The following is a 26,387-nucleotide window of genomic DNA, read 5'->3' as shown; positions in this document are numbered from 1 at the left end:
TCAAGTCCGGCTAACCACCTTTCTTTCCAGAGGGCAACGTAGACTGAGATATGATAGTGAATGTAATGAATGTAGAGGTATATAGAAGTTTCGGAGAAGATAAGAAAAAGTATCGTAAATAATGAAAGATTTAAAAGTAAGAAAGTAAAGTGAAGTAAAGTATCTAAATAAATGAAAAATATAACAATAAAAATGGTACTTCATTGAAAGACAGACATTACTTAAAAATATATTTAATGTGTAGATTAAAACCCTTAATACTAGAATATATAGATAGGAAATATTACCCGTATTACTTGGCATCCATCCCTGGCCATCTGAGCACTGTTTTACACCAGCTCGTTGCGGAGTTGTGTGCGTGCTGTGGTTTGAAAACCACTTGAAACAATTTTTAATTGTAATTTGCGCAAAGCTACGCCTTCCCGCCAACTCCCCAGGATCGTGGTTGCTAAACTTGACATGACCGCGCACCAAGACTGGGGCGGAACCCCCGGCATGGGTGGCAAGGGAGGGGGGGGGTGTATTTCCCCCCGGGGAAAGGGGGGACAGACTTCGGAAGCTCCGCTTGCATAGTTGAGAGCCAAAACATTGCTGGCATGCCAGTCGCGGCTGCGACGAGATGCTGCCAGGAATTTTCATAGAAAGGCGCTCCCGGTATGCAGACGCGAGCTGCACGAACTTTGTGAGTCCTTCCCCCCAACCCCCTTCCATCGCGCCCCCGCCCCCCGAAGCACCGCTTAACCCACACAACCCCCTTGATCCCGTAACCTTTACCGCCGGGCGGTACACGAGCATGTAGGTGGGCCCGCGTATATGGACTGTTTCAATTTTTGGGACGACAACGCGCAACGTGCAATTAAAATTGAAAAATTTTCCCACACATCTGCAACCGAAAATTGTGAATAAAAAATACAAAAATAAAAAGAGACGGGTGTACAAAAAAAAAAAAAGAGGGGGAAAGAAGGAAGAGCAAGCCCTGCACTGATTTCTTTTTCATGTCAGGGCAATGCAAACTGTGTGCACTGATTGGAGGCCAGCGGAATTTTTCCCATACGAAAGAGCAGACCCCAAAGAGCCCCCATCCACATCCCCATCCTCATCCACAGCCCCAAACCCTTTTTACCTTGTGCCACTTTGGCCCCAAGAATTCCACCAGATATGTTCGCAATGTCGCCCGATTTTGCGGACTGGGGTTGTGCAGTTGCAGTTGCCGCAGAAGCTGCTCTCGAAATTACTTCGATTAATTTTCGCTTAATTTTTATTTTCATTTTTATTTCTTACTCCATCGAAGAGATATTTTTTTTTTTGAACGCGAAAATTTGCGTCATTTTGTCAGATTTTTGTCAGGATTTATGAACGCGCCATCGTTTCGAGTTAATTAAAACTAAAAATCGACCTCAATGGCGGGCAGGTAAAACAAAAAGCAAATAAAGCAAAACCAGAAAATTAACTAAATTATGGTGGCTTGTTTTTCGGTAACCCTAGGCTACGTCATTATGATGAATTTTTCATGGATTTTTCCTTTTTAATGAGCGCAAATTGTTTGGACCTTTGGCGAGGGCACACCTATCCAATCAATGGAAAATATCGCGGGTGTTTTTCCGGGGGCTTGGTCTTATTAGAGGCATTCGAAAATAATTATCTAAATATGGTTTTTGATTTGGTAGGACCCACAAAATAAACAAAATAATATTTAACCAAATAAAAAAAATAAATAGTCAATTGCTAGTCGTTACTAAAACCAATGTAACATTAACTTTTAATTAGTTTATTAAGAAAGAAAAAGATACGTTTTAACTTATTTAGAATATCTCCTTTTAGGTAGCAAAAGTTAACTTTTAACTAATTTTGAATCTGTTCTTTTGGGTAGCTACTAATTTGGAGTCTATTTTTTAGGTAGCAAAATATAACCTTTATTCAAAAACACCAACTTCAGGGCACAATCATGCCCACTTTCCATGTAATGTGCATGTACACTCATTAGACATATTTCCCTATTCCAGATTTGAAAATTCAATCAGAAAGCCACCCCTCGCCGGCAGGGGAATCCCATCAACACTTGCCCTGGCCCAAATACTCATGTTAACATAATATCTGTGAAATTGATCTGATTGTAATTTTAACATCATGCCTACACAAAACCCTTCCACGTTCGAGCGTTAACCCCCTCAGCTTCGGGTGTTCCTTGTTCCTGTTCCTGTGGAATCCCTTACGGTTCACTGAACAGCGGGAAAAACAATGATACTACCCTCCGGTCCTCAGCTGTCTCCGTCTGGTTGGTTAATCCTTTTGGTAATTTATGCGCCCTCATCCACAAAAAGAAGCTGCCACTTACCGAACTAATCATCATCAGGCTGATTCCGATTCCAATTCCGAGTGCAACTCCTGTTTCTGCTCCTGCTCCTGCTCCTGCTCCTGATCACGTCACGTGTCCTCCTCATTGGCAACATTGTTCTTGTTGTCGTCGTGGTTGTATTGTTTATTGTGACAATTCTTGTCAGCGGCCCAAGCAAATGTCAACGGCACATTGATGGATGTTCCTCTCCTCCGGCAGAAGCAGCAGCGACTGTGCCCGCTCCAAAAGGCTGTTGAAGCCACCGCCAGGTGATGGTGATTCATGGCAATTGTATGCGGTAGATGGTGATGGTCAAATGCCCGCTGCCGTTGTTTGTCTCCGCTTTTTTTTTCGCTTTTTATTTGTGGTTTCTTTGCGGTTTGAGTGGCTGCAAAATGGATTGGGAATGGATGAAGAGGTGCAGTGCTCGGAGCTGTTAACGGATAATTTTTAATGAGCTTAAGCATTAACATTGTGGCCAGGTAGAAGTAAAGGAATTTTCACGCCAGAGTTACTAAATACTTAAGTTTAGACTAGTACAGGGCAGTATGTACAATAAATATTTATATACCTATATACTCACATGTCTCTATATATTTATTACAAAAGATAGTCAACTAATTGATGGCTCTCAATCCAAAAATGGCCTTATTTGTGACGCTTTCCGCAATTGACATAATTAAACTTAATTTGACGTGCAATTTATGATCGTCAAGATCTGGAAATTGCATTAAAAATGATTAGTGACCCCCAAATATGGAGTTGCATTAATTTCCACTTTGTTTTCGTTTAAATAGGCTGAGGCGGAACATATTGCATTCAGGAACAGCTGGCAACAAGTGTTCATTCAGCACGCCGAGAAATTCCCTTTGAAGTGTAACAAGTAGCGAGTGAAAAGTCAAAGAGGGTTAAGTTCACATGCACACACGGTCCAAATGAAAATAAAAGAAAAGCCGCCCGCCTAAACGACCCATATTTTGCACTGCTCCATCCTGCTGTCCTTGTCCTGCTGTCCCCACACACACACATACACACACACATACAAAAAAAAAGCCCCCACACTTAACCCCTTGAACTAACTAAGGAAGCAGACGCGAATCAATTGCCGCGCCCTTTGTTTTTCGCCGCCTCGAGTAGTATGTAAATTAGCATATTTCAAAGGCCGGCAACAACAACAAAGGAACGAAATTGCAATAATTGGAGTCCTTGACAGGACAACAATGACATGGGTGAGGAGAGGAGGACACTGCACCAGTTTCACTTTTGTTGTTAACCCTTTGATGTTCAGCAGAAGTGGCACTCGGTCGTGTGTCCTTGTGGCACAGCAACAAAAACACAAGGATGCTGCTTAATCAGTCTTTAAAGGCCAGACAGGCAGTCAGGTGTCAAGTGGCCGTCAGGGGTTAAGTATTAAATGCGTTAAATGTTCCCAGAACTCGTCGATTTGCCGGAATTTGTACTAGTTAAATCCTAAACAATTTGATGGTTTCCCTTTGATTGCCATAACTATTTAAACTCTATTTAAATTCGACAATAATTGAACCTCAAATCGGGAATAACAAAGACATTCTCTCGCATTATCGCATGCGATAAATGCAACCAGAATGAGCAGCCCTGCCTCAATGTGTCCTGTATGTTCGATGGTGTTTGTTGTTGCTTGCATCCTTTGATGTATTTGTACTTTCGCCAGCCAGTCGCTGAGCCAGGAATCGCCAGGATTCACCCTCCAACGGAAAGGCACGCGCACATTCCACATCCACATCCACATCCACCGCCCAGCGAAAGTCCCAGTCCCACACCGTAATTCCCAGGATAACACGCACAGGACAACGAGCCTGATGAACGAACACGATGCGAGGACAACGAGTACGAACGACGATGTTGATGTCGATGGCGATGGCAATGGCGATAACAACGAAGCCAGCCTCCGTTTCAAATATTTCAATTTTAATTTGCATTTAGAGGCTGGCGAGCTCGGCTCTCGTCTCATAGTCGCGCGACTCGCTTGGCTGGCAGGACGTTCGTGTCCTGCGTCTTCCGTGCAATAAATAAAATCATCCCAAAGCAAACACAAATTAGATAAAGTTTAAGTAGAAAAATGCCTAATCTAAAAACCGCATTCAAATCAATTGAAAATAAATGTCCGCAATCAAATTTGCAATAAATAATTATAGTTGAAACAAGATTGATGATGTGCTCTTTTTGACAAATAACTGTCCTGCATTTCAACAATAAATTACTAACCAAATCGAAATTCTTCATGTAATAATAAAAAAATTGATAAAGTAAGAACAAAGAATATAAATTATAAATAAAATTATGTTTTCAAATAAAACCTAAAATAATCTTCTAAGGTTTCAAAGCAATAAAGAAGATCAAATATCGCGACAATATTAAAAACAAACCAGTAAAGCAATTTAAGATGTCTATTTTATTTAATAATATTTCATAATATTATTTCATTTAATAATATTTTATTTAATAATATTTTGTTAAATAATATTTAATTTAATAATATTTTATTTAATAATATTTTATTTTATAATATTTGATTTAATCATTTTACATTCCTTGCTGGAAATTAAATTACTTCTCTAAGCTAAAAGCACATTATTGCAAAAACATTTTACTTTCATAACAAAACGTTTACCAAACATTGCAGTTATCACTTAAACTTCTCTAGTTTAAAAAATCAACTAAATAATAATCGCCATTGTGAACTCAATTACCACACAATAAGTTAAAACCTTCCCAAACCGCAAAGCGAATCAAATCCAAGTACGCAAACCACCCAGAAACAGAAGAAAAACCAAAAAAATAGAAAAAAAAACTTTATGCAAAACTACAAGAATCCAAAACTTATATTGCAGACCAATCGGACAAGCCCAGTCTCCTCCCGGTGCGAGGCACAAAAAACGATTGTAAATGGGAAAAAATAAAAAATAACGATCGTAACGACAAACATTACGAGAAAACCATTTTCGCTGGTCAGCCAGTAGCCACGGAGTTGAGCTCAAAGTTGAAAGCCAGAGTAGATCGCAGAATGATCGGTCTTTGGCCTCTGGTCAAGTGAAAAATTAAATGAATCTGAAAGAAACCGGGTGAAAAAGTCACAAGAAACGATTTTAACAAAACGAATGTTTGGAGTGCTCTAATATAGAAATAATTTTTAATAGTGGAGTTGCAGCAAAAATAAAGTATTAAAAACGTATTCAAGAAAAAAAGCTTTTAAAAAAGAAAAAATATTTTCGCATGGACAAAAAATATTCAAATGTGCACTTTCTTTGGAAATTTCGAACATCTAATATCTGTGCAATTCTATCTTAGATATTTACCTTTATTGTTCCTATTTTAACTTTTATAAAATACTTTTATTTGTCTACTTAATATTATGTTTTAGAAACACAAAATTCAGCACTTCTAAAGCAATCAAAAAAATGTGAAACTATAACAAAAAATTGGTGAGCAGCGGCAAATAAGCAAAAGTTAAACGAAAAATGTGAAAGACCAAAGAAAAACAGTTTATTTCAGTTCAAATGAGCTCTACAAAATGTTTCCTGCTCCTTGGCCCCAGCAAACGAGTTCAAAAGCCGCTGCTGCAACGACCAGAACCACAGTGCCAAGTGATAAATTGATTAACGAAAATGCTGTGCAATTAAACATTTGGCCCCAATTGTATGAAAATTTATGCAAATCAAAGCCGAGCGATGACTGCGTGGCGAGCCACATCAAAAGGCCACAGGCAGCAGCAACTGCCGCAGCAGCAGAAGCAGCAGCAAGAAGCAGGAAGCGGCAGCAACAACAACCTAGTTGCCACAACGGCCACAACAACCACATCGCGCCATTGCAATTTGCATTTAATTGTTGTGATTATCTTGGCCTGCTGCACACGCTGGTGAGTAACTCCATCTAGAGCATAGAGTATCCTAAGACCTAAAAACGAATCCATCACCATTCGCGCGCTTGTAGAGCAAAACTCGCTGCTTACTGGTGTAAAAAAGCCTGTCGACATATTAACTCCCCAGTCGGGCTCATTACGCCGTGTTAGTTGTTGCCTGTTGGCGGGTTAATTAATTAAACGACAAGCGGCAACAGCGACAACAGATTAATCAATCGCCACAGTGAGCCCGAGAAACAGCTGTCCGCCGAAGGTGTTGGCATAATTAATATCGATCTAGTGATAGGCCAGCGAAATTAAGCCAACCTAATTGTGCCCGATTAACTCAAGATTGTTCGCGGTTGTGGGAATCAGACTGGGTTCACCTTCATGCTTGGATTATTGTTTTGGGTCGGAAGAGCATTGAAAATGTAATGGGCCCTATTTGAATTGTGAGATAAAGAGCTGTTCAGCCGCACAGGAAAGGTGATCCATCACTGAAATATCACCAAAATGTTATAAAACTATATGGCTTCGTTATGCGGTGAGACCACCGTTTTCAATCACTTTAGGCAGATTATTTGGTATTATTAAAATTTCAAAGTTTGTTTATCACAACTAAGATTATAGTTTGCAATATTCAAAAGTTTGTTTATTACAACTAAAATTATAATTTGCAATATTCAAAAGTTTTATTATTACAACTAAGTTTTTAATTTGCTATAATAAAAAGTTTGATTATCACAACTGAAATTAATATTTGCAAAATTACAAAGTAATATATCCTTTTTCATAGCTCAGAATTTAATAATTATGTTGAAGATCAGCAGCCACACAATGGCTGCATTGATTAAGCTAATTCATTTTTTGCAAACAAACCTATTTGGCGGCCATGCCACAAAAATGGCAACTTGCATGTTAGACCATTCCAAACAACGTCCGCCATTTTAGAAGGCCGCTCTGCTTGCCACAAATGAAATTGCCAACGGGAGCCCATGGTCGCCAGCCGCATCGGCAGTGGATGATTGGAGCTGGGAGCTGGGATTGCTGGCTGTCGGAGTCGAAATCGAAATCGGAATCCCCTCCAATGTTCGCAATGTTGCTGAACCACGGGGGCCTACACACAATTGAGCTGATTCCAATTGCAGGGTGGTCCCCGGCACTCAAGCTTTTTAATGCGCCTGGGTCGCTTGTCAATCCGAGTCTTCTGGCCAGGCTCTCGGTTTTCCATGTGCGCAGTGAGGCGGAGCCGGGCTCAGGGTGCATGGATCTGGATGCAGGGAGCTGGGATGCAGGGAGCTGGAAGGCAGGGAGCAGGGATCAGGGAGCTGGGATGGATGGATGCTGGATACTGGATGTTGGTTGTTGGTTGCATTACTGCGCCTTGCCTGACTGGTTGCCTCGCCTAGTAGTTGCAGCTTGTTAATCTCGTTACTCTCCTTGTTGTCATACCCTTCCAAGGGGTACTTTAGATGGGGTGTTCTTGGTTCCACAAATTAAAAAAATAAACTAGAGAGTATTTGAATAAAAAGTGGAAAAACTCTTGGCATTTAAATAAGAACAAATACAAATATTAAAAACAAAATAATTAGGTTACTCCCTTTTATTTATCAGCTTTAAAATTAGGGAATTAATACAAATTGTTAATGGTTATAAGAAAGGGTTTATTTTTTTTATTAAATTTTTTTATTAAATTCTTTTTTTATTAAATTTTTTTTTTAATTAACTTGTTGCCAAAAGCTGCTATAAAATTGATTTGCAAGGGTATTACCATTTTCGAGTCGCAAATGAACTGCCAGCTTTTCTTGTTCCCTGGGGTTGTCAACATACTTTTTGCTCGGCTCGTTGAGACTGCAGCAGTGCGGCAGTGCAACGATGTTGCAACTGAAGTGCAGCCTGCAATTCGCTGGCGATGCTGCTGCTCTTCTCGGCGCTGCCTTCGTCATCCTTGTAGTTGCAACGTCATAATTGCAACGCATAATGAGGCGCACACACACACACCCACAACCAGCGCAGTGGTGAGCCACAATTTGGCCCGTTTGAAATGCAAATGAATTGGCGAAGTGCCACGCCTCCGGGTCGCCAGTGTTGCAGTTTGCAGCTTAATTGGGTGCACACCCAACACACACACACACACACACCCACTGCACACCTGCGCACAGGTGAGGCAGCACTGCAGCGGATTTCACACGTTCAAGGGCTCTTCAGGTGTTTTCTTCTCGCATCAGCACCTCCGAGCTCAAGTGCATTTATTTATGAGCCAAAAGCTGCCAATTTGCCAGTCGCTTCCGCCAGCCAGCATAATATTATTATGGGCAAATCAATGTTGCGCATGATTACACTGCGTTAGTTTAAGTTTCCTCAAGAGTAGTGAGATAATATTAAGACTATTCATCAAGCAATATTTAGGCAAACATTTTATAATATAAAATCTGTTTAAAATTGTATTTATAGTTAAGCACAAGTGAAGTTAAGTAACGTTTAAAGTCCCAAGGAACCTTATGCTTTCCTGCTGAGCCATCTAGCCTGAGCAAAGCATCAAAAATATGCGATAATCGCATTTAATAGCCCAAATCATTCGTGGTATATGGAAATGAAATACTTCCATGCCGGATCACCCTGTACGAACGGATTGGATCAAAGACATTCCTAGCTGTGGCTGTGGTCGCCCGAATTCAAGCCCCCCCCCCCTCCTTCCTTCAGTCGCAACAAACTGTTCAGGAATGTCTCCACCAAAGTTATCTGCCCCGTCTGAAATGCTTCAATCTCCGGCTATCCGTCTGTATTCATCTACTCGTATCTCTGTGTGGGAAACATTGTTTTGCCTAACTGGCAAACCAAACTTAGGCTAGCCGAATAACAAAGATTGTATATATAGTTCGTTGAAGGCATAAGCCGAAAGCGGCTGAAATCCTTGATTTATGCATGGGCTACCGTTTGACAGACCAGGCAAAAATATACAACAATTTATATATATATTTATACATATATATAGCAAAAAACGGGGGAAAAAGTCTGGCTGTGGCGGCGCCTATTAAAGCCTCAATCTTTTTATGGCATTTCAATAGAACTGCGAGAATCGTGGAGCGTGAGAAAGGACAGCAGCGGTTATGAAAATCGAAATTAAATTTAGAGCTTGCCAGTTGCCGGCTTTTATCTTGGCCCCAACACTCTTCGTGGCTGATAAGCAAACGTCTTCGCTCCTTTTCGAGGCAACAACGATCGATAAATTTTATAAGCGAATCAATTGCATTGCTATCGCATCGCGTGAAATACGCAAACGAGCAATCTGGGAACTGAACTGGCTTGGAAAGCATGACTCAGACTCCTGAAACTGGCGATTCAGCCACGTTCAGTGCACAGAAATTATTTTTCATTTAGTTTAAATTTAATTTAATATAATATAGCTGATCTTAGCTGACTTAGATTACTTAATGGCATAGATAAGTATTTTCATTAGGAGCATATCTATTTTGCTAAAATATCCACAATAATATAATTTATTGTATAGCAGCCCAGTTTAGTTGAACATCCAGTTTTCCGAGTGTACTGCTCATTCTCTCTTCGCGTTCGCTTATCAGTTTTATTGAAGTCGGCAAATGGCATCGGCAATGGTAACTAAAAGCCATATGCTTTATAAAGCTGTTAACAAAATGTGCATCAGTTTAAATTCTTTATCTGGCGAGATGTCTGGCTCGCATTGCGTATTCGCATTCGTATCGCAGAAACGTCAGCCAATTAAAATGCATTTTGCCCAAGAAGTCGTTCAGGTTCTTTAATCCTCGTTTCCCAAGCTCGATATGTCTTTTACTCTTTTAAATCGCAGCTTTGTTGCTTCGATTGGCAAATAATGATACGACTTGTTGGGGAAACACACATACATAAGTGTGTTGGGATGCTTCTTTTATTAGATTCTAATTTTGCTTGTTTGCAATTAAGATATGTGAAATTTGAATGCTCATCAGTTAAAAGATAATTCTAGTACACTTTTAAAGTGTAACAGAATTTTAAAAATGCAACCATAAAGCACTAGAGCCAAATGGTCGGTGTTGCACTAATTTCATATGCAAAATTTACCATTTAAAATGACAAATTTCGTAAATTATTTGAACCTGCTGTGCGGATCTGGCCATCTGGTGATCTGCTGGCCAAATCAACGACTGCAGTTACGCCGGAACGCGAGTGGCATACAAATGAGGCGCAATGCGGCGATGAGGATCTCGAAATCTTGGCTCTTTGCAACAGAGAGAGACGTGTGTGAAAATGGCACGTTTATACATTTGAGGCATTTTTGTTCGTTTTTCATACACGCGACGTGCCACAATTAACCCCGCGAGCAAGAAGCAGCAGAGTCTGAGCTGGGCATTAAGAAAATAAATATATTTACCAACGATTTTAAGCTGCAGACGCCAGACGCACATCACGTATACGCCCGGTATTCCTCGCTGCGTGTCGTAGATCAACGCGATTTCGACGCGATTCAACAGCGATGCAAGTCGCGATGTGGCAACAACTTTACCCCAACATCAGCTGAAGTTAGACCTATAGCTAAACTCAGATGAAGTTGTTCAACGTCAACTGGCACTCACTCACCGCTTACTACCGCTGGAAAAAAATCGAAAAAAAAAAAAAAAAAACTCGTATCTGTATCTCTGGCTCAAGATCTGAACACCTCGACTTGGCTTAACTCAACTTGGCTGACCTTGAACGCTACGGCCCGATCTGAAATGGGTTCAGTCGGGAGCGAAATGGTTAACCCGCTTCATGTACATGGGAAATAATGGGCTTTCAACGTTTAGCACATTAGAATCACCAGTTTCAGTTTTCCACCCCAACAAAATATTTATCGCAGTGTAGCTAAGCTTTCTGGAAATTAATAGTCTTTCTAAGTACTGAAGATAAGTCAGCTCTTTGGGGTTAAGAATCGCTAGATCTAGTTAACCATTATCTTTTTCGGCTGCTGCAGAGCCGCGTGATTCATCGCCCAAGAATTTGACAACAAGATTTACGACAAACTTGGTAACAAAAATTATATTTAGCTACTGTGAATAACTCGATTAAATCTCAGCTGAAAAAAAAAGCAGGCAAATTTAATTTCACATCTAGAGAAACGAAAACAAAACGAAATTTAATTAGTTTAGTCTTGTGTTTTTTGGGGTCTCTTCTGCGGTTTGTGCCCAGCCACTCAAGGTTAATTACGGTTTTCGAATTGTTGGGTTCACTTTTTCGGGGCATTTATTGCCAACTGCGGTTGGTAGCGGTAATCAAAATTTAATTGGATTTAAAGTTCTGAGTGCAAAGTCAAGCGGTGTGCTAATCAACATTTTTCCCATCATCTATGTGAGCATTTGATTAATACCCTTTCCTAATACTATACCCTTATTTGTTGCAGGCTCTATGGCTTGCCGGATGGCCGTGCCACCTGCCGATCAGTGCCTGGATTGACCAAGGATCAAGTGGAGCTCTGCTACAAGGCCAGTGATGTGACGGCGGCAGCTCTCGAAGGACTCGACATGGCCATACGGGAATGCCAGATTCAGGTGGGAAATTACCAATAAGTGATCATCAAACTTTTTACAAAAAATATGTAGATTTGTACAGAAGAAAAGAGTGTTATGGTGCTTAAGACACCATAGTGAAAGTTGTTTTAATGAGAGATAGTTTGATAGCACATTTTCCCTATATCTAAATGAACTCCTTACCAGTTGAGCACCATTTAAATTCCCCTATTTTGCCTGCATTCACCCAACAGTTTCAATGGCATCGCTGGAACTGTTCGTCGCTGAGCACAAAGAGCCGCAATCCGCATGCCTCCAGTTTGCTGAAGAAAGGTGAGTTGGCCGAGAGTTTCCCAGGTTCAGGTTGCCGCCAAGGTAGCCGTGGCCCAAAGCCATTAAGCTGACACTAAAATGTGCAGTAAGCGTGGCTCAGCTTTCACGCAAACAAAATCGCTTTATGACCGGACCGAGTCTCCCAACTAAAGTCCGCCAACTGTTCAGATTGTCAACGAGTTTTGCGGTTCGGAAAATACAGGGCTATGCATTTTACTGGGCTGGGCAGGGAGACGGACGTGGGGGGAAAAAACATGAACGGCCCACACGCAAACCGCTAGGAAAAAGAGTCTAATTAAAATTGCCCATGGCGGAGACGTTTGGTCAAGCAGACAATGTCCGAAGCTATTAACTGTCGCATTATTAGACACGACATGGCGCAAAAGCCACAGCAGCAACAAAATCCCAGCTTCTAATGCTCTACACTCGGAAAATGTTTGCCCAGAAACTTAGTAATAATTTCAATTTTAAGAAAAGCATGCAAAGAATCGATCATTTTCATAAGCAAAAGTAATGAACTTAGTAGCTAATAGTATCTTTTGAAATGTAATCTTTGAAATTAATCATACAGATATATTGTTTATATTATAAGTAAGTTCTTTAAATTGCCAGTTTTTTTTGTTTCTGTGCACTACTCCCAACCGGACTAGATTGAATTTCTATGCGGCCGAGTTAGAGTGTCGAGTGGACCTGGTTTTGAGGACCGGGACCCACCGTTTTGTCACAGACCGGTGCATCTCGCATCGCGAAAACGGCGGCTATGCGAACTTTGACTTTGATATCTTAATCTGTCCGCGGGGCATTGTGTTACCCAATCCGCTGTTGGGAAACCCACGCGACGTGTGCCTTATGACGGATACATCTAAATGCAACAAAGGGATGCCGCATTCTAAGCCCCTTTTGTTGGCCGGGCCAACAAGTAGCGGTAACTCTGATCACAGGCGCCGATCTCGTGTTCTCCTATTATCCCGCTGACTACTGTTATGAGTCATGGTGTGACTTAACCACTAGGCTTTTCTAAATACGTAAAGAGTTGTGCTTATGGTGCGTAAAAGAAATCATTGCAATTTTATAGATATGCAACCATTTTAAATCCTTAAGATACAAGCAAGCAAGTCATTAAAATGTAAACGCAATTCGGGGGAATAAATCCGAACTCAATTGCCCACTAATTTGGCCAAACACTTGAGCCGTCCTATGGGAATGAGCCCACTGCTTCGAGCAGAATGCTTCATTAGTTAAATTATGCATCATACGATTGCTGTAAAAATGCCAAAAAGATGGAAAGCGGGAAGGGGACTTGGAGCCTTGGAGGATTCAAAGAAAACACAATGGATATGGCCGAAATGGCTAAAATGGCGGCACTGCAATCCAGATGCAAACGATATATAGCCGGAGATGTTCGGGAGATTTCTCACAAATTTCAATGCGACAGGCGACAACAACGACAACAGAAGCTGAAAAGCTCAAGATCTCAAGAGTTAAAGAGGTAAAAGGGAAAGGCCAGGGGCCTCATCTCGTTTTCGTCTTTCGTACGGCGTAATTTATTTGCATTCATCGTATAAATTATATTGTAAGCAAACCACTTCATTCAATTTCAATTTAAAAAATTGTTATCTCCGTTGACGGATGCTGCCGCATCCACTGACAACAAACAGCCCAGACAAACGAATGCTTTTTGGAGGGCAGAAGACAGGACAGGACAGTCCTGGGAATGGACATGGGGATATGGGCTGTGGGCTGTGGACTGCGGGCTATGGAATATGGGATGTGGAACTGGACATGGGATCTGGGATATGGGAAGTGGATGTGGATGTGCTCGGACAGAGTCCCCAACATTGTCATTGTCATTCCACTGACGTGATTATCAGCATCGTTACCGCTTCCTAATCTGCCTGAATTCCGCGAAGCAGCAACAGCTAACGCTTTGAATAATTACAATTTTAATCAGAATCAAAAACCGAAAATAAATTCAATGTTTTTTAGAAATGAAAATAGTATCGGTGCCTTAGAAAATTAATGTATCTGTAACCAAATCACTCCATTACACAAAATGTGCATGCTATTTGCATTCGGGGGCATGACAGCCGATTGAGGCAAATACCAAACCGGCGGGTTAAAGTTAACAACATTGCCGAAAAGACAATGCCGAACCATAAATCTCCAAATGCATGCCACACCAGCAGCAGCAGCAGCACTTCCAAGTAACTCTCGACTAGCCTTCAGCCAATATGGTAAACCCAAGCTTATGTCACTGACATGTCTGAGGATCGTCCGTCTGCCTGTCCGTCCGTCCGTCCGTCCGTCCGTATGGCTGTCCGTCCGTTTGTCAACTTGGTCCGTTCGTGCGTCCATTAAATAAGGAAGGAACTGCACATAACGAGAGTCAATATTGACAGGCCAACAGCAACGCGTGCAACGATCGCGGCCAGCGAAGACGACTTATAAGGGCAGAAAGGCAGCCACAAAGTCAGGGATTCATTCGATGGACAGTGAACAGTGGACACTGAACGGGGGACGGTGGAAGGTGGACGGTGGACGGTGGACAGCGGATGGTGGACATGGAACCTCAACGATGGGGCGACCAAGTGAAACGAAACAAATCAAGTCGCCCGGTCGCCGAGTCGCACAATGACTGACAATCGAAACGGCGCACGGACAGGTCAACTATTTTGCATACATCTACTATAACTTATGGAGCTCGTCGATCGTCGATCGTTGATCGTCGCAACGTCGTCGTTGCAGATCGCTGATCTTGGATTGGGTTGCTGCTGCTGCTGCTGCTGCTACCATGCATTATTGTCAATCAAGTGGAGCAGTGGAGGGGCTGCACCACAAAAGTAGTAAAAGGATTACCTACACTTGAAACGAAAGCCACTAAGACAAAGAATCACTTTTTAAAATATTAATTTGCTGTTAAGTGTGTACTTCGCTTCTTTCTTTTTACTTCTTACATTATTTTTGTACTTTCTACAAACCTCTCATGAAACATGCAAAATGCAGGAATAATAGATTGATATTTTTGTAAAATATATTTCTTAGTGTGTGACTTAAGATCGACCTCTGTGTGGAGGACCTCTGGGTCCTCTTGGGTTTCTCTGGACTTGTGACAACAAGCGAGCGACGTATGTCGCAAACAATTACTTGGGATTGCGACAGGGAACCTGGAACAGGGAACGGGATCGGGAGCTGCAGACTCTGGCGGAGATCGAGACAGGTCGCCAATCCCGGGTTTGTGGCCAATTTATGCGCAAAGCGGTGAGAGATCGCGAGATCGGTAGATCGGGAGATCGGCAGATCGAGAGACCCCAAGGCATTGTCAAATGTAACTGTTGCCAATGATGTGATTTGGATTTGCAAATGGCCCAAAGGGGGGACAAGCAGACAAACAAAGCGTGCATAAATCAAGTCCGCGATCGCTGATCAGCGATCATTGATCAGCCATTGGCAATCGGTGATCGGTGATCGGTGAACGGCGAAGGGGGCGATCATCAGTGATCAGTGAAAAGCGGGAGTGGAGCATACCAAGTGGGACTGGTGCTGGGGCTACTGTTCGCTGATGCCTTGATTGATGGCGTCTTAATCGTCAATCAAATGCGCGCTACACACACAATTTTCCATTGCACTTGCACTCCAATCGATCGATGGGGCTGGAGGAGCCCCGCGATCTGTACGACAACTTGTCACAACATTGACATTTGCATTCGTGCGCATCCTGAGTGACGGACTGGCCAGCTTGACTGGATGACTGGCTGACTGGCTGACTGATTGCTTGACAGGAGCTGGAGGGGATCGGCACCGGGATCCGCGACCCCAGAATGATGCAAGCCTGTCACGCTGACATATGTACTCGTACTGTCGCCAATTTGGAGATCTCTCTCTCTCTCTCTATCTCGCTTTGGCTCAATTTGGCTTTATGCAAAGTGGCGCTGGCCATTTGCATGTCAATCGATTGACAAATGCTGCCAACTTTGGGCCACTCACGGCCATGTCGACCGTGATTAACGTCAGCTTTTTGACAGCCATTTGACAGCTGTCAGCGCTGCATAAGGCATTTCAAAAAATGCACTTGAACAATTTTCAAGGCTTTTCCTGATCGAATATTTATGATAATACTTATATAACCTTTTAGCTTTATTATGAATATATGAATAAGAATCACAATATTTGTAACATCAACCTATATATAAATGTGTAAACTCAAATCATTATTTTTCAACGTTAGTGCTAGTTTTGGGCATTTTGCTGAGCTCTTACACTTAAGTATTTTTTGCCCAGTGCATGCCAGCCTTGGGTGGGTGTGGACTGCATCATTAAAAGTGATCTTGCCACACAGTCCGCTTGCTTTGGGCTGTTGTCAAAGCTGAAATGCCGCTGAATTCCCAGGGCGGCGACTACTTCGAATGCAGCGTTAAAAATAACACCGCATAAATTGCAAGAGTGGCCAATGATTCCCAGGGGCAGGACCTGCTCGCAGTCATATCGCTACCATTCCAAAGATCCCAACTCCTCATTGCACTTCTGCTTGCCGTTTTAGGCTACCGGGAGAGTGCGTTCGCCTTTGCCATCTCCGCTGCCGGGGTGGCACACAGCGTGGCCCGCGCCTGCAGCCAAGGTCGTTTGATGTCCTGCGGCTGCGACCCCACCATCAATCGCAAGACGCTGAACAAGAACCTGCGCCAGTCGCTGGACAAGGAGAAGAAGCAGTTTCTGCAGTACTTGGAGACCAACCAGATACTAACGCCCGAGGAGGAGAAGAAGTACGAGCGCTCCAAGATCGCCAGCCGCTGGAAGTGGGGCGGCTGCTCCCACAACATGGACTTTGGTGTCGAGTACTCCAAGCTGTTCCTCGACTGCCGCGAGAAGGCCGGCGACATTCAGTCGAAGATCAATCTGCACAACAATCACGCCGGCCGGATAGTGAGTTCAGCTCTTCCTTGCAAACTAAGTAGATTTATTATTTTCCCTCCTATTACCTATTTTAACTTTATAAAATGGGCTTAGTAATAAGAAAACATTTGCTGATAACATTTCTAGGCCGTGTCCAACAACATGGAGTTCCGGTGCAAGTGCCATGGCATGTCCGGCAGCTGCCAGCTGAAGACCTGCTGGAAATCCGCACCCGACTTTCACATTGTGGGCAAGGTGCTGAAGCATCAGTTCCGCAAGGCCATTCTCGTGGATCAATCGAATCTGGGCAACGGCGAGCCCGTGGTCGTTTTGAAACGGGCGCGCAATAAGAAATCAAACGGAGGCAGCAACTCCGGCTCCACGTCCACCGATCTGGACGGCGCGGATGCATCCGGTGGCCACGACGATGGAGGAGCTGGTGACCCGGAGACGCGGCGACATGATGAGCTCGGTGTGGAGCGGGGCACGCGGCAACCGAACGCCGATAAGAATGCGGCACGAATGGCCCGCAAACTGGAGACATCGCTGTTCTACTATCAGCGCTCGCCCAACTTTTGTGAGCGGGATCTGGGTGCTGATATACAGGGTAAGTCTTTAGTTCATGCTCGTACTATGACATTTTTATTTTGCAATCATTAACAGCTTAAATACAGTTTAAGCAATACTTAATAAGTTAATTTACTATTTTGTCGTTAAGAAATTCGTTGCAACTAATTAAAAATGATTTACCGATACGAACCGAGCGATAAATTTGATTGGCCTCTAATAAATAAATCACAAATGCAAATGAACAACGGCAGCAACAGCAAATGCAGCAAAAATGTTTTTTTTTTTGTTTTTTTTTTTTTGGTTTTTGTTGCATTTAAACGGGCTACCAAACCTGCCACATAATTCGCGAAAAAAAAAATGCGACAGCGACGCATGCGCACAGCAGCTCAGTTTAGCTTAGCTCACTTTGGATCGGCTCGGATTGGATCGGATTGGATTGGATCGGATCAGCTCCGCTCAGTTTGGATGGTAGAAAGCAGTGGCAGGGACTGAAAATTTAATGGGGGGTTCCTAATTTATTTTCTTGAAAAAAAGATGTTCAACTTGCTAATACTTAATACTTTAGCTAAAGCTAAATACCCATAGTAAACACATTACAAGTTTGATACTAAAGCTAAATACCAATCTATAGTAAACACATTACAAGTTTGATACGAAAGCTAAATACCTATAGTAAACACATTGTATGTTTGATAATAATTGGTTTAAAAATGTTTTTGAGGTACCCCCCTTGATAATACTCTGGCTTGGGGGATCGGTTGAAGCTGCGGCACGTTCATATCGAAATCGACGTCTAACTGCCACTTGCAATTTTCGTTGGCCATTTGGCTGTTGACACATTTGCAAATTATCAAGCGTCGCTGCTGCCCCGCCAACTGCCAGCAGTTTAAAAGTGTTAATTACGACGCAAATTTATAATTAATCGTCGGCTTAGCCCGGTAGCTCCAGCTTCAGCTCCAGCTCCAAGTAAAGTTCCAGCTCCAACTGCTGGTGAACTGGGGAGCAGCGCCAATCGGGCGTTTTGATTCATGTGCCCGTGTCCGGTGTCGTGTCTCTTCAAATGATGGCAATTAACGTTGGCAATTATCGCCGGCCAAACAATTATGATACTTTGTTTGTGCTTTAGTTTAATAGTTAATTTATGGGCTTTTAATTGCTTGTCATGCGGTGGGAGGGATATACTGCCATGTGCCAATGGATTGCATTCAATGAAATCGCTTAATCAATTAATGCATTGATTGATTGAATCCTACTCCACTAAGAACTTGAACTTAGTATTTTGATGTTTTATTAATACATAAGAACTTGAACTTATTATTTTGATGTTTTATTAATACATAAGAACTTGAACTTATTATTTTGATGTTTTATTAATACATAATAAATTTATATTCATTTTCGTATTTATTTTCATTGAATGTATAACTTAATACTATTTATTTTGGTGAAAAACATATGTCTATTATTTATTTTTGTTGAAAAACTTATGTTTGAGAAAAGGAAGAGTTGACTAATCTGAGATCATTTCTGCACAGGCACAGTGGGACGAAAGTGCAACCGGAACACCACGACCAGCGACGGATGCACCTCCCTCTGCTGTGGGCGTGGCCATAGCCAGGTCATCCAGCGGAGGGCGGAGCGGTGTCGCTGTAAATTTCAATGGTGCTGTAACGTGGAGTGCGAGGAGTGCCACGTGGAGGAGTGGATTAGCATATGCAATTGAGGACAATGGAAAAGGACGAAGGACGCAGGACAACGCATCGATGAAGCGATGGAGCCTCATCCACATGCTTAAGAAAAGACTTTTCTTCATTCTAACAGAACTTAACACACAAAGAAATCAGTATTAAAGCAAAACAAAAAAAGAAACATAACGTACGCAATAGGGCAGACCATCAATTAAACAACGTGTGTAAATGCAATGCCTAGTTTAGCAATCTCCAGACATTTGGAAATACGTATAAATATATTTTGTAAATACAAACGAAATAAGATGCATAATTAGTCTGTCAATCAGCTGACTTTCACTCGCATTTGCGCCAGTTTCCCCCCTTTCACCTGGCATTTTTGTGCCCACCTGTGTGTGTTTGCCGCTTTTGTTGCACTTGCACGTGAATGTCGCCGCCGCTAATTGAATTAGCCAGCTAAATAGTTGTCCAAGGTGTGCACCCAGGCACTACTGCCCATTGAATGGCTTCCTTCCTTGCCAGTGAAAAGCCTCCGATTGCATTGGCCCATCATTTAGTTGGCTTACGGCAGCGGTACGTGCTGCATGCGTGCGGTCGGTTCGAAATTTCACACAGAAGTACTTCCTTGAAATCACCAAAAAAAAAAAACTCAGCTGCAGGATAAGTGTGCCTAATTGCAGCAGCGAAGGTGTGTGTCCTGAAGGACTAAGTGCTGCAAGCCCTGTGAAGTGGATTTACTACAAACTACCAGCCCTTAAAACAAAGTTGCAGTTTCAAAAGATTTACCCAAGAAGGATTAATCACCAAGGACTAATTGTACTGTTCCATTTTCATACAAGTATTTAGATTGTTTATAAAAACTTTGCATATTTTAATTTTATATTCAATTTGTATTAAAGTTCCTTGAAGTAGTTCGTCCTTACAAGCAAGCAGCTAGCATAAACCTTTCCCAAATATCCTTACTTTAGGTAAAAGAGAAGTAGCTAAGTTTTCAGCTATAAAGAAAAAAATGTTATGGCAACCAAAAGATTCAAATGAAACCCCTAGAATGCCCTTTTCCAAGTGTTATGCAAAATGCAACAATAAACTCTAGCATAATGCGATTTGCATGAAGGAAAATTAAACAAGAACAGGTAGAACTCATTACCAAGTTTAACCCAAATGTTCTTCGAATATTCAGAATAAGCAGCTAAGTCAGGATGTATTTGCCGTACCCGCAATTGCCGGATCCCACGGATAAATTCGAGATCTACGAGGAGATAGCCCAAGGAGTCAATGCGAAAGTTTTTCGGGCCAAGGAGCTCGACAATGATCGTATTGTCGCGCTGAAGATTCAGCACTACGATGAGGAGCACCAGGTATCCATCGAGGAGGAGTACCGCACTCTGCGGGACTACTGCGATCATCCCAATCTGCCCGAGTTCTATGGCGTCTACAAGCTGTCCAAGCCAAACGGACCCGATGAGATCTGGTTCGTCATGGAGGTGGGTCCATCTGTGTTATATTTTATTGCATTACTTTTTTACATTTCTGGATGGAATTTTATACACTCCTTTGAATATATATCAGTACTGCGCCGGAGGAACAGCAGTGGACATGGTTAACAAGCTTCTGAAACTGGATCGTCGAATGCGAGAGGAGCACATTGCCTACATCATCCGGGAGACTTGCCGTGCGGCCATCGAGCTGAACCGTAATCATGTCCTGCACCGGGACATTCGGGGAGACAACATCCTGTTGACCAAAAATGGACGCGTCAAACTGTGCGATTTTGGGTTGTCCCGCCAGGTGGATTCCACGCTGGGCAAGAGGGGCACCTGCATTGGATCACCCTGCTGGATGGCACCCGAGGTGGTGTCCGCCATGGAATCCCGCGAACCGGACATCACCGTTCGCGCCGATGTCTGGGCCCTGGGCATCACCACCATCGAGTTGGCCGATGGAAAGCCACCGTTCGCTGACATGCATCCAACAAGGGCCATGTTCCAGATTATACGCAATCCACCGCCGACATTAATGCGACCCACCAATTGGTCGCAGCAGATTAATGATTTCATATCCGAGAGTCTGGAGAAGAATGCCGAGAATCGTCCCATGATGGTGGAGATGGTGGAGCATCCATTCCTCACCGAGCTCATTGAAAACGAGGACGAGATGCGTTCGGACATCGCCGAAATGTTGGAACTCTCCAGGGACGTAAAGACGTTGTACAAGGAGCCGGAATTGTTCGTGGATCGCGGCTATGTGAAGAGGTTCGATGAGAAGCCGGAGAGGATGTATCCGGAGGATTTGGCTGCCTTGGAAAATCCCGTCGATGAGAACATAATCGAGTCGCTGCGTCATCGCATTTTGATGGGCGAATCCTATAGTTTCATTGGCGATATCCTCTTATCCTTGAACTCCAATGAAATCAAGCAGGAATTTCCGCCAGAGGTAAGTTGAAAAAGGCTTGAATATTACTTAAAATATGTTGTATTTATCTTTCCTGCAGTTCCATGCCAAGTATCGCTTCAAGTCGCGTTCGGAGAACCAGCCGCATATCTTCTCGGTGGCCGACATCGCCTACCAGGACATGCTGCATCACAAGGAGCCGCAGCACATTGTGCTCTCCGGGGAGAGTTACTCGGGCAAGTCCACGAATGCCCGCTTGCTGATCAAGCACCTGTGCTACCTGGGCGATGGAAATCGCGGTGCCACCGGACGCGTGGAGAGCTCCATCAAGGCCATCCTGATGTTGGTCAATGCAGGAACTCCGGTGAACAACGACTCCACCAGATGTGTTCTGCAGTACTGCTTGACCTTTGGCAAAACCGGCAAGATGAGTGGTGCCGTTTTCAATATGTACATGCTGGAGAAACTGCGAGTGGCCACGACGGATGGAAGCCAGCACAACTTTCATATCTTTTACTACTTCTACGACTTTATCAATCAGCAGAATCAGCTCAAGGATTACAATCTGAAGGCTGATCGCAACTATCGCTATCTGCGAGTGCCGCCAGAAGTTCCGCCATCGAAACTCAAGTATCGACGCGATGATCCCGAGGGCAATGTGGAGAAGTACAGGGAGTTCGAGACCATTCTGCAGGACATTGACTTCAATCACAAACAACTGGAGACCATTCGCAAGGTGCTGTCGGCCATTTTGAACATTGGCAACATCCGTTTCCGGCAGAACGGAAAGTTTGCCGAGGTGGAGAACACGGACATTGTGTCCCGAATCTCAGAGCTCCTCCGTGTGGATGAGAAGAAGTTCATGTGGTCGCTGACTAACTTCATCATGGTCAAGGGCGGCATCGCCGAGAGGCGACAGTACACCACTGAGGAGGCCAGGGATGCACGCGATGCGGTGGCCAGCACACTCTACTCCCGATTGGTGGACTTCATCATCAACAGGATCAACATGAACATGTCCTTCCCACGGGCTGTGTTGTAAGTTATACTTCTACTAAGTAACTAATTCAAAAGCTTAACAATTATTCCAAATAATTTCTTAAGCGGCGACACAAATGCCATCATTATCCACGACATGTTTGGCTTTGAGTGCTTCAATCGAAACGGTCTCGAGCAGCTAATGATCAACACTCTAAACGAGCAAATGCAATATCACTACAATCAGCGCATTTTCATCAGCGAAATGCTGGAAATGGAGGCTGAAGACATCGACACCATCAACTTGAATTTCTATGACAACAAGACGGCTCTGGATAATCTGCTAACCAAACCGGATGGCTTGTTCTACATCATTGACGATGCCTCACGCTCCTGCCAAGATCAGGATTTAATTATGGGTATACAGCCAACAACATTCAGTCACCACTTTGCATATGTGATTGAACTGCATTCCCATTCACAGATCGCGTTTCGGAGAAGCACAGCCAGTTTGTGAAGAAGCACACTGCCACTGAGATATCCGTGGCCCATTACACGGGACGCATCATCTATGATACGCGCGCCTTCACCGACATCAACCGCGACTTTGTGCCGCCGGAAATGATCGAGACCTTCCGCTCCTCGCTGGATGAGAGCATCATGCTCATGTTCACCAACCAGCTGACCAAGGCTGGCAATCTCACGATGCCATTCGAGGCAGTGCAGCATAAGGATGAAACCGAACGCAAGTCATATGTAAGTATAAAGGTTTATTTTAAGTTCAACTAAGTTATATAATTGTATTACCTTTAAGGCGTTGAATACCCTAAGTGCCGGATGCATCTCCCAGGTGAACAATCTGCGCACCCTGGCGGCCAACTTCCGCTTCACCTGCCTGACCCTGCTCAAAATGCTCAGCCAGAATGCCAATCTCGGCGTGCACTTCGTCCGCTGCATTCGCGCTGATCTGGAGTACAGGCCCAGGTCCTTCCACTCGGATGTCGTCCAGCAGCAGATGAAGGCCTTGGGTGTCCTGGACACGGTCATTGCTCGCCAGAAGGGATTCAGCTCACGGCTGCCATTCGAGGAGTTCCTTAGGCGGTGGGTAGTCGATTCGATTGCCATTTTCCACATTTATTAATTAATATTTATTATATACTTTTATATAGCTACCAATTCCTTGCCTTTGACTTCGATGAGCCCGTGGAAATGACCAAGGATAACTGTCGTCTGTTATTCCTGCGCCTCAAGATGGAAGGCTGGGTGTTGGGCAAGACCAAGGTGTTTTTGCGCTACTATAACGATGAGTTCTTGGCCAGGTGAGCAACCAATACATACACTTTGAGAAAAGGTAGTACAAGCAACTGCTTTCAGATTATATGAGCTGCAGGTGAAGAAGGTCATCAAAGTGCAGTCCATGATGCGAGCTTTGCTGGCACGAAAGCGAGTGAAGGGCGGCAAAGTGTTCAAATGTAAGATATAGTACATAAAATACATATATAAGGTATATAATCTAATATTGAATTATCTGCTAGTGGGCAAAAAGGGACAGGAGCATCATGATGTGGCCGCGTCCAAAATACAAAAAGGTAAAAAAACGCAGGTGGATAGGCTAAGAGAGTACGACGAGGAGCACATCGACATAAGCGAGACGCCCTCGGAGGCGGAGGAGCTGTTCCTCGAGGCCAGAATGGATGAGGCTCTGGCAGCGGTGCGAATAGCCAAAATCGAGCAGGCCTCCGGCGAGGAATAGGCCCCCCAAACTATATACCATTTATACACACTATATCACTATATCGATCGATACTACAAGCAATAATACGTAATACAACCAATACCAAATAAAGTGTAGAAAAACGCAAACAAGCAGCAATCATCTAGTCTAGGGTCTCGGCAAAAAACCACTTAAGCCGCTTAGTGGTGTCCAGTGTGTGGATGCCACCCCGCTGGGCGGCGATGCCACCGCCTTCTCCATGTGATGCAAGCAACCAATCGGCTTATAGCTGTCTGAGACATAACACTTAACATCGACGGCCTCTGCGATAGAAGAGATGAATTATAAGTGCTGCGTAGAAAAGAAATGAAAATTTAATTAAATTAAGGTGACTTCCCTCTCATGCACCCTCCCCCATCCCCCTCTCGTCCACCGGCGCGACCCCCTTTCAAATGGGTTACTCTAACGGCTTTGCATCGTTTCCATTTTCCCACAGCCTTCAGGGGATTCCGCGACCGCGTCCGCCTCCCACCGCTGGTCAACGAGAAGTCCGGCCAACTGAACGAGAACACCGCCGACTTCATCCGCCCGTTTGCCAAGAAGTGGCGCGAGAAGTCCATCTTCCAGGTGCTGCTCCACTACCGCGCCGCTCGCTTCCAGGACTTTGTCAATCTCTCACAGCAGGTGATCCTTTATAGATATATTTATTGGTGGATTTTTGATTAACAAAACTAATAATTTCTGTTTCAGGTGCACATCTACAACCAGCGAATGGTGGCTGGCTTGAATAAATGCACTCGGGCTGTGCCCTTCGAGAGGATCAACATGCGCGAGGTGAACTCCTCGCAGCTGGGACCACTGCCAGTGCCCATCAAGAAGATGCCATTCCGCCTGGACCAGATACCCTTCTACGACACCCAGTACATGGTGGACCCGGCCAATTCGATTTCCCGCCAAACGTTCCCCAATCAGCTACTAACCCAGCACATGGAGGACGACGAGCCGTGGGACAGCCCACTGCAGCGCAATCCCTCGATGACCTCGTGTGCCCTGACCTACAATGCCTATAAGAAGGAGCAGGCTTGCCAGACCAACTGGGATCGCATGGGCGAGAGCGACAATATCTACAATCAGGGCTACTTCCGAGATCCCCAACAGCTGAGGAGGTTTGCATAGGTACTCAAAGCTAGAACTTGCGTTTACCCTTGGGTTTTTTTTTGCAGAAATCAAATGCAGATGAACATGAATGCCTATAACAATGCCTACAACAGCTACAACAGCAACTATAACAACCAGAACTGGGGCGTCCAACGATCTGGTTCCAGGCGCAACTCCTTGAAGGGCTATGCGGCGCCACCGCCGCCGCCACCAATGCCCTCGTCCAACTATTATCGCAATAATCCGAACCAGCAGCAACGCAACTATCAGCAAAGATCGTCGTATCCACCATCGGATCCAGTCAGGGAGCTTCAGAACATGGCTCGCAACGAGGGAGATGTAAGTGCATGTCAATTTCTTACGGAAATTCTTCACAAATTCAATTTACAGAACTCTGAGGATCCACCATTCAACTTCAAGGCCATGCTACGCAAGACGAACTATCCGCGGGGATCCGAGTCCAACACCTATGACTTCAACAATCGGCGGGGATCGGACAGTGGTGAGCAGCACACGTTCCAGGCGCCCAAGCTACGATCGACGGGTCGCCGCTACCAGGACGACGAGGGCTATAACTCATCATCGGGCAACTATGGTGTGTCCAGGAACTTTGGCCAGCAGCAGAGGGCTCCCACTTTGAGACAATCTCCAGCCAGCGTGGGTCGCAGTTTCGAGGACAGCAATGCCAGGTCCTTCGAGGAGGCAGGATCCTATGTAGAGGAGGAGATTGCACCTGGGATCACACTTTCGGGCTATGCCGTCGATATCTAAAACTAGTGATTGAAATGAAAAATATTATAATTAAATGTTATGCAAACCATAAGACAACTTAGCTAAAAACCCACCTAAAATTCCGAAATAATGAAATTATAGTAATGACTGAAGTTTTCTTCATCACTTTCTCAAAAATGTTTCACACAATGGAATAAATAAAATATCTAGGTATAAATCGTTA

The 26,387-nt window shown here is 43.8% G+C and overlaps 2 protein-coding genes across 2 annotated transcripts; both read left to right on the top strand.

Moving 5' to 3' along the window:
* Positions 1-5,854: 5,854 nt before the first annotated feature.
* LOC120455157 (protein Wnt-10b) lies at positions 5,855-19,402 on the top strand. The gene is made up of 6 exons (XM_039641072.1): positions 5,855-6,230; positions 11,605-11,752; positions 11,965-12,043; positions 16,581-16,963; positions 17,081-17,540; positions 19,039-19,402. Exons 1-6 carry the CDS (start codon positions 6,013-6,015, stop codon positions 19,224-19,226), a joined length of 1,476 nt encoding a protein of 491 aa, XP_039497006.1. The 5' UTR covers positions 5,855-6,012; the 3' UTR covers positions 19,227-19,402.
* A 482-nt stretch (positions 19,403-19,884) lies between these two features.
* Positions 19,885-26,383, top strand: LOC120451653 (neither inactivation nor afterpotential protein C). The gene is made up of 14 exons (XM_044006590.1): positions 19,885-20,007; positions 20,372-20,675; positions 20,761-21,624; positions 21,683-22,620; positions 22,687-22,979; positions 23,045-23,316; positions 23,375-23,661; positions 23,730-23,879; positions 23,935-24,032; positions 24,096-24,149; positions 24,771-24,958; positions 25,025-25,440; positions 25,498-25,771; positions 25,823-26,383. The coding sequence occupies exons 2-14, from the start codon at positions 20,391-20,393 to the stop codon at positions 26,201-26,203; spliced, it is 4,500 nt and encodes a 1,499-aa protein (XP_043862525.1). The 5' UTR covers positions 19,885-20,007; positions 20,372-20,390; the 3' UTR covers positions 26,204-26,383.
* The last annotated feature ends 4 nt before the right edge of the window (positions 26,384-26,387 follow it).

Source organism: Drosophila santomea, chromosome 2L (assembly GCF_016746245.2).
Source record: "Drosophila santomea strain STO CAGO 1482 chromosome 2L, Prin_Dsan_1.1, whole genome shotgun sequence".
Taxonomy (NCBI): Eukaryota; Metazoa; Arthropoda; class Insecta; order Diptera; family Drosophilidae; genus Drosophila; species Drosophila santomea.
The sequence above is the reverse complement of the archived record's forward strand: the minus strand, read 5'-3'. Positions and strand labels throughout refer to the sequence as shown.